This window comes from Nematolebias whitei, chromosome 3 (genome assembly GCF_014905685.2).
Source record: "Nematolebias whitei isolate Nwh7 chromosome 3, NemWhi1, whole genome shotgun sequence".
In the NCBI taxonomy this organism is placed as follows: Eukaryota; Metazoa; Chordata; class Actinopteri; order Cyprinodontiformes; family Rivulidae; genus Nematolebias; species Nematolebias whitei.
The window spans coordinates 6,119,958-6,127,404 of NC_056500.1; the positions used below are offsets into that span (position 1 = coordinate 6,119,958).

Genomic DNA, 7,447 nt, shown 5'->3' on the forward strand with positions numbered 1-7,447 from the left:
AGAGGATGCCATCTCTTCTGTGGTCCACACTGCGCTCAACCACCTGGAGCAGACAAACTCTTACGTCCGTATGCTCTTTGTGGACTTCACATCCGCGTTCAACACCATGATCCCCCAAACCCTGATGGACAAACTATCCACACTAGGACTAAACCCGTCCATTCGCAACTGGGTACTAGACTTATTAACAAACAGACCACAGTTAGTGAGGATCCACAACTTCTCCTCCTCCACCATAACCCTCAGCACTGGCTCTCCTCAGGGATGTGTGTTGAGCCCCCTCCTGTTTACTCTGCTCACATATGATTGTGCAGCTACCCATCCAGGCTGCCACATTGTAAAGTTTGCAGATGATACAGCGGTGGTGGGATGCATCACAAACAATGAGTCCAGCAACAGGCAAGAGGTGGAACACCTGGAGAGCTGGTGCAAAGAGAATAACCTTCACATAAATGTGAAGAAGACAAAGGAGATGATTGTGGACTTCAGAAGGAACAAAAACACCTACACCCCCCTGAACATAAGAGGATCTGCGGTGGAAGTGGTCTCCAGCTACAAGTACTTGGGTGTACACATGAATGACAACCTCAGCTGGAGCAACAAAACCACCAGCCTGATCAAGAAAGCTCATCAGAGACTCTACTTCCTCAGGCGGCTGAGACGAGCTGGTCTGGGAAGCTCAGTCCTCACCTCCTTCTACAGGTGTGCAGTGGAGAGCATCCTGTGCTCCAGCATCAACATGTGGCATGGAGGCTGCACAGCTGCAGAAAGAAAAGCTTTGCAGAGAGTGGTGAAGGCTGCAGAGAAGACTGTCGGAGTCAGCCTCCCCACCATCACAGACATCTACACCTCTAGATGCAGGAAGAGGGCTACCTGCATCATGAAGGACCTCACTCACCCAGCACACACACTTTTTGCCCCACTCCCCTCAGGAATGAGGTTGAGGAGCATTAAGTGTAGAACCACTAGACTGAGGAACAGCTTCTACCCTGAGGTTGTTAGACTCATGAATCTCTAACTAGAATAGTCACTGTAAAAAACCACATCATGTTGCTGCTGATCTGTTTCAATGTTGATGTGTTCATGCGTGCACATCCGCTTACACAGACTCATGTTCATGTTTGTGCTGATGTTAAATTTTTTAATGTTATGAGTGCTTAGTGTATATTTAGTTGATGTTTTTCTTAGATGTTATTACTGTTTTTTCTTATACATTTTATTGTTGGATGTAACTGGGACCCTGTGTACATAATTTCTCTCCACCACATGTACCACATGAGGTGCGAATGACAATAAATAATCTCTGACTCTGACATACATACATACATACATACATGCATACATACATATAAATACATACACTCACATAAAGAGATGTAAAATATTATTCTGAAATGTTTATGATAATGGTGCAAAGGAAAAGTGCGATGGAAAAAAACAAACTAAACAAAATAAATAGAGTTTGATGCATGTGGCTTAGGTTGTTTAATGTTTGGGGTCAGCAACATTCAAGATGGCTGACAAATTTAAACAAACTGTTATAGATGTACTTCTAGTGACTGGCTTCCAAGAGTTTCATTGAATCTATCCAGTGGTTCATAAGATAATTTGCCAACACAATTAACCAACGCACCCAGGCACACAGACACAGGCAAAACTATTTTCACCATTTTGCCTTCACTGGCAGGGGACGAAAAATAAAACATCAGTCCTAATAAATAAAGTTTATTGTTAGAATTGAGCTTATTCAAGCAGAAATTTCAAACAAAGCAGAATCAAATGCAGCATCCAATAATATAATCAGCATATTAAGACAGACTGTATTACAGTAGGATTACAGTTACACTGTATTGCAGGTTGCTAAGGTTTCACATTAAAATCCAAAGTGAATGCTTGCATATTAAGCACATATTCTGCCCAGAAGGAAACTGGAGACCTCCTGACATTCAGCTGCTCATCAGCAGCTTGTTTAACATCTTGCATGTCTTCTTAACAGCTCCTTCAACTTTTATTATTTTAGTGGTCCACATAATCACACTTACTGTGTTTATACACCCTTATAAAATGTGCTTGTTCCAAGAACTGATGGTATAGAAATATCTGGTAATTGCCTGTTTAATTACATTACTGAACATAGGTGGGGCGTACATTCAGTTGCCAAACACAATAAAGCTGAAGTGAAACAATGAAGACAGAGAGCTGCACGTTGCTTGTCTAGGATTTGCGTGGCATATAATACAGAATAAAACAGCATTTGGAGGATTTTAGGCCAGACATGACAGAAAAATGTCACTATCTGACACTTTAAACTGGGCTTTTAAGGACACTGAGGATCCTGGTGATGGAAGGGGCTGCTTCGAGAGCCTTTATTAACAGGGAGTACTTGAGCAGCACACATTTATTCGGTCATGTGATGTGAGCTAAATAAGTGATGAGACAATAGTAAAATGCTGAATACTGTGTCTGACTCACTTCCACACATATGACATCTCCTGAAGCTTATTATCTTATTATTTATTACTTATTACTTACTTGTTATCTTATTACTTCTAACCTACAAAGCTCTCAACAACCTAGCTCCATCTTATATTCAAGATCTTATTGTGCCATAGTTTCCTAACAGAGCACTTCGCTCTCAGACTGCAGGCTTACTCGTGGTCCCTAGAGTTTTCAAAAGCAGAATGGGAGGAAGATCTTTCAGTTATCAGGCTCCTCTCTTGTGGAACCAACTTCCAGTTTCTGTCCGTGAGGCTGACACATTGTCCAGTTTAAAGACTGGGCTTAAGACTTTCCTTTTTGATAAATCCTATAGTTAGGTTTGGCTTGTTATGCTGCCTTAAGCTTAGACTACTAGAGGACTTCAAAAAAAAAAAAAATTACAAAAACAACTGGACTTTATTTGTAACAGAAGACGTTTCGCTCCTCATCCGAAGAGCTTTCTCAATTCAATGAGCAGAGAGTGAGAGATTCAGGTTATAAGGCTGACTGAGATAAGACACACACACATATGTAGATTGGAACTTCACACCTAAACACCTTAACAGTAAGAGTGGATATCCTTACTGGGCTTTTGTCAAATCAGTGAGGAAATCTACAAAACACACTAAAGCCCCCAGTATACTGCCGCGTACATCCATACGCACGTACGTACGCAGAGGTATGTGCATAACCCCCAGCGTATCCTCCGTGCAAAGCTCCAATTTTTACGACCGCGTACGCGGTGTCGCACAATAAACTGCCAAGTGACGGACTGTTTTGTATGCGACACCAATGTATTAAATTCCTCTTCTTCATCCCTGATCTGGCCTTTTCTTTGTTTTTTTTTTTTTTTTTGGCAAAAGGCAGTGATCTCTTCCTCCTCCGTTGATGCCATGACTGAAATGGTGAGAGATGAAGGAATTTGTCACGAGCAAATTAAACTCAGGTCCAGCGTGGCTGCGGGAGGGTCTGGAGATTTCCTGGTGGGCTGGTCTGATGTGTGGGTTGTAGAGCCAGCTCTCCCTGTTTAAAAAAAAAAAAATAAAATTTAGATCTTTTTATTAACAACATATAAACACAGAACACCGCTGCAGCTGAGGCTGCCAGCGCTCGCTTTTTTTCTATTTTTCCGACCTGTCAATCAATCCAGTTGGCATGTCAGCAAATGACCAATCGGCGACCTCAGTTTGTCCCGAAGGTAAACACCTCTTGTCTGTGAAGCTGCTCTGCAGCTGCTCGGCGTGTACGCTGTAGTTTAATGACTGAACCCTCTGCGTTCCGTACACGCGTATGTACGCGTGAACGGACAAACGCGGCAGTATACTGGAGCCTTTATAAACAGAAAAAGGAAAACAACAGATGGAAAAACATTGTCATCCCTTATGTTGCTGGTGTATCAGAGAAATTCAGAAGGATCTTCAACAAACACAACATCCCAGTACATTTCAAACCCAACGGGACTGTCAGACAGAGGCTGGTCCACCCTAAAGACAAAACACCCATACACAAACAAAGTGGTGTAGTGTATGCGGTCCAGTGCAGCGAGGACTGTCCAGACCTCTACATTGGAGAAACTAAACAGCCTCTTCTCAGCCGCATGGCTCAACATAGGAGAGCTACTTCCTCAGAACAAGATTCAGCTGTTCACCTCCACCTCACAGATAAGGGACACCCTTTTGAGGACCAAAATGTGCACATTTTGGACCGAGAACACAGATGGTTTGAGAGGGGGGTGAAGGAAGCAATTTATGTAAAAAGAGAAAAGCCGTCTCTTAACACAGGAGGAGGCCTCAGATTTCCACTTTCAAAAACATATAATGCAACTTTAAGACTGATTCCCAGCCGGTTTTCACACCTGATGGGAACAGAGGGGCCTCGACTGTGAATTAGAGGAACACAAGACTCTTACTGTTAAGGTGTTTAGGTGTTAAGGGTCAATCTACATATGTGTGTGTGTGTCTTCTCTCAGTCAGCCTTATAACCTGTCTCTCACTCTCTGCTCTTTGAATTGAGAAAGCTCCTCGGATGAGGAGCGAAACGTCTTCTGTTACAAATAAAGTCCATTTGTTTTTGTATTGAATGTTTTTTGAATTCATCATGTCCTGGATGACTGAGAATCTTCACCAGCATACTACTAGAGGACAAATTGATCTCCTTTCCTTAAATTAAATGCTAAAATTGAATAATTTTCATTTTATACTATTTAAATATTAACATGTGATTCTTGACCTGCCATTGTGTATCTGTTCCTAGGCTGGTCGAAGCAGATGGCCGCCTGTCCTAAGCCTGGTTCTGCTAAAGGTTTCATCCTCATGAGGGAGTTTTTTTCCTTTCCACTGTCGCCTTCATGTTCACTCAAGATGAGAGTTCCGCGATGGAGTTAAACTCAAAGCAGTCTGCTCCTCAGATAAATAATGTTAAATTATTATTTTATATATGAATGTTTCTGTTCAGTGCCCTGAGACGACTTCTGTTGTGACTTGGCGTTATATTAATAAACTGAATTGAATATTATAAATTACTTTTAATGACAAACGTTGTTGTTAATAATAGTTCTGCAACTGTTATGGTGAAAATTGACTCAGACATTCAGGTTTATCCTATTCTGTCACTTTGATGTTATCAGTAAAGAGGCAACTCTTTTGGACTGTAACAACCTAAACCAGTTAAATAAACAACTGCATGATGGTTTTAAACCAAATGGAGACTTCATCACTTTTTTTTTTTTCTTCCAGCTCATAATTATAGGAGTGACCTGTCTTTGTGCAGTTGACGCCTTTTCGGCCTGATTTTAAAGCACTTATTTAAACCTTAGATACTCTCAGTGGATCTCAACACAAGACTGATGTCTTAATAAACAATGCTCTAATTATTACCATATTAACAACAGCAAATTATAATCTGTTAATGTGCATTTCATACTATGACATTTAACAATGACAGAGTATAAAATGAGAATATGCAATAAATAGAGATTTACTTTTGCCTTCATTCTTTGTATCTGTTTTTAGACGTGCTCGCCCTTTATCTGGTTAGTCATAGACGATGGAACTTATAGCCTCTGGCTGAATCGGAAACAGCGCATCATTTTTTATTTATTTGCAAATTATCTATAAATTCACTAAAATCCGAAGACAAACCTGTCTGGGCGTCTGCTGCATGTTCCCCCTTAAGCATCATGACAAAAGCAAGTCAAATATTTCCTAGAACACCAGCGAATATTCTGAACTTGTTGAAAGATGTTTGTTCCACTAATCATCCAGTTGTATTCAACTATTACACCAGGCTAAAATTCACTTTTTTGGGGTTATTTTTTATCAGAGGAAGTTTGTCTTGGGCTCCACATGATATGGACCCACTCTGTTAATGGGCATATTTTAAAATTAAAAATACTCTTTGCTTAAATTAAAGCAGCAAGTCATTGATAAGATCTTTTTTTGTTTTAATATAGAGTGTGTTTTATAAAGGAGAAAATATAACTAGGATGCATGAAAAGACTTTCAGTCACATTATTTTCTCTCTTACAGAGGAAACTTTGTATTTCGCCACTTATGCAAGATTCAGGCTGTGGGCGTTTCGAAGAACTGTGGACCAACTGAGACTTGTATAACAGTAATGAGATAAATATAAATATTAATGGAAGGAGTTAAAACAATAGTCAAACTAACCTCATGTTGCTTTTGTTCTGTTAAAAAAATGCATTTTTTTAAATTATTTTCCAGTCAGATAAGAAGGAAAATAAAAAAGTACATTAATGATTTGTCTTCTTTCTGCTGCTCCCTTCCTCAGAGGTCACCACATCGAACCAACTTGCAAGACTTGGCATGTGTTTTTACACAAGTTGCTCTTCCTGATGCAACCACATACCAAAGAGCTGACATTTAGGGCACCGGGGGGTGGGGGGTTAAAGGGCCTTGCTCAATGTCTCCGAGTGGGAAGAATGAAGGTGGAGGCAGGTGTTTTACCTTTCCCACCCACATTTTGATGTTGTCGGTCTGGGGGGGTGGTTGATCCAGTGACTTTCCGATCACAGGCTAAAATTCTCTAACCTCTGTGCCACCATACAATATTGATGAAAGTAAAAATAAAGAAACAAACAGATAATAAAAACCTAACCATGCAGCAAAATAATTAGTACAAAACAATGAAGGCTGGATCATAGAGAGACAATGGGAAGCCCAAATAATTGCATTGGTAACAGGAATCATTCATTCTCTTTAGGGAAACTTTCTAATAACAAACACCATCTCGTTTGGCAAATCAGTCCATTTCATGACAACTGGCCGCCACTTTTCCTCCAGTTTCCTTGTTGACAGCCTCCTCTTGTCTTTGAACAAGCAGCCTTCACAGAACAGAACCATCCACGGCTGCTCTCAGCATTGCAGTCTGTGCGTCTGCGCTCAAGTCAGCTCCGGCTTGTTGGTGCAGCATCAAATGCTTTGCTTGGATTTTCAAATCTTACGCCCACAAAGAGATTTCACACCTGCTTCTCTTGCTGGGGCAGCTTGGAGGCCTTGGTGCTTGGTTTGGCATGGCACACTAGATCCTTGTAGGCTTGAGAGTGAAGAAAACGAGGGTAGCAGTCTTTGGCCATCAACATGTAGATCTTGTGCTGGGCCAGATCGAAGCAAGTTGAAGAGGGGTCCTGCATGTTGGCTTTGGTAATGTCACAGGTTTCATGGTCGATGTTTATCTGAAAAACAGAGGAGAACACAAACTTAGCATGAATTTCTTCCATTAAAAACTCTCAAAGATTTTAGGCAACAGAACCTCGTCGTGTGGAGATCTTACCTCTCTGGGAGCTTCACTTCCGATGAACTCATAATAGATCTGTTGGGCTTTTGCAGGTAGTTTGGCAGGACTCCTGGTTTTCTTGTAATCCTCACAGGCAAAGTAGAACGCAATGTTCTCCTCGCTAAACTCCGATATCAGGAAGGCTGTGAAGGCACACAGTCCATCTGCAAAGAGA

The 7,447-nt window shown here is 41.1% G+C and overlaps 1 protein-coding gene across 1 annotated transcript in view; it reads right to left on the reverse strand.

Annotated features, from left to right (window-relative positions):
• Positions 1 to 6,808: 6,808 nt before the first annotated feature.
• LOC119430407 (regulator of G-protein signaling 8-like) overlaps positions 6,809 to 7,447 on the reverse strand; it is a 1,665-nt gene continuing 1,026 nt past the window's right edge. Inside the window, exons 2-3 of the mRNA XM_037697812.1 lie at positions 7,270 to 7,436; positions 6,809 to 7,171 (exon numbers count right to left, since the gene is read on the reverse strand). Coding sequence (XP_037553740.1) covers positions 6,956 to 7,171; positions 7,270 to 7,436 — 383 coding nt within the window. The 3' untranslated portion in view covers positions 6,809 to 6,955. The remainder of the gene's footprint in view (positions 7,172 to 7,269; positions 7,437 to 7,447) is intronic.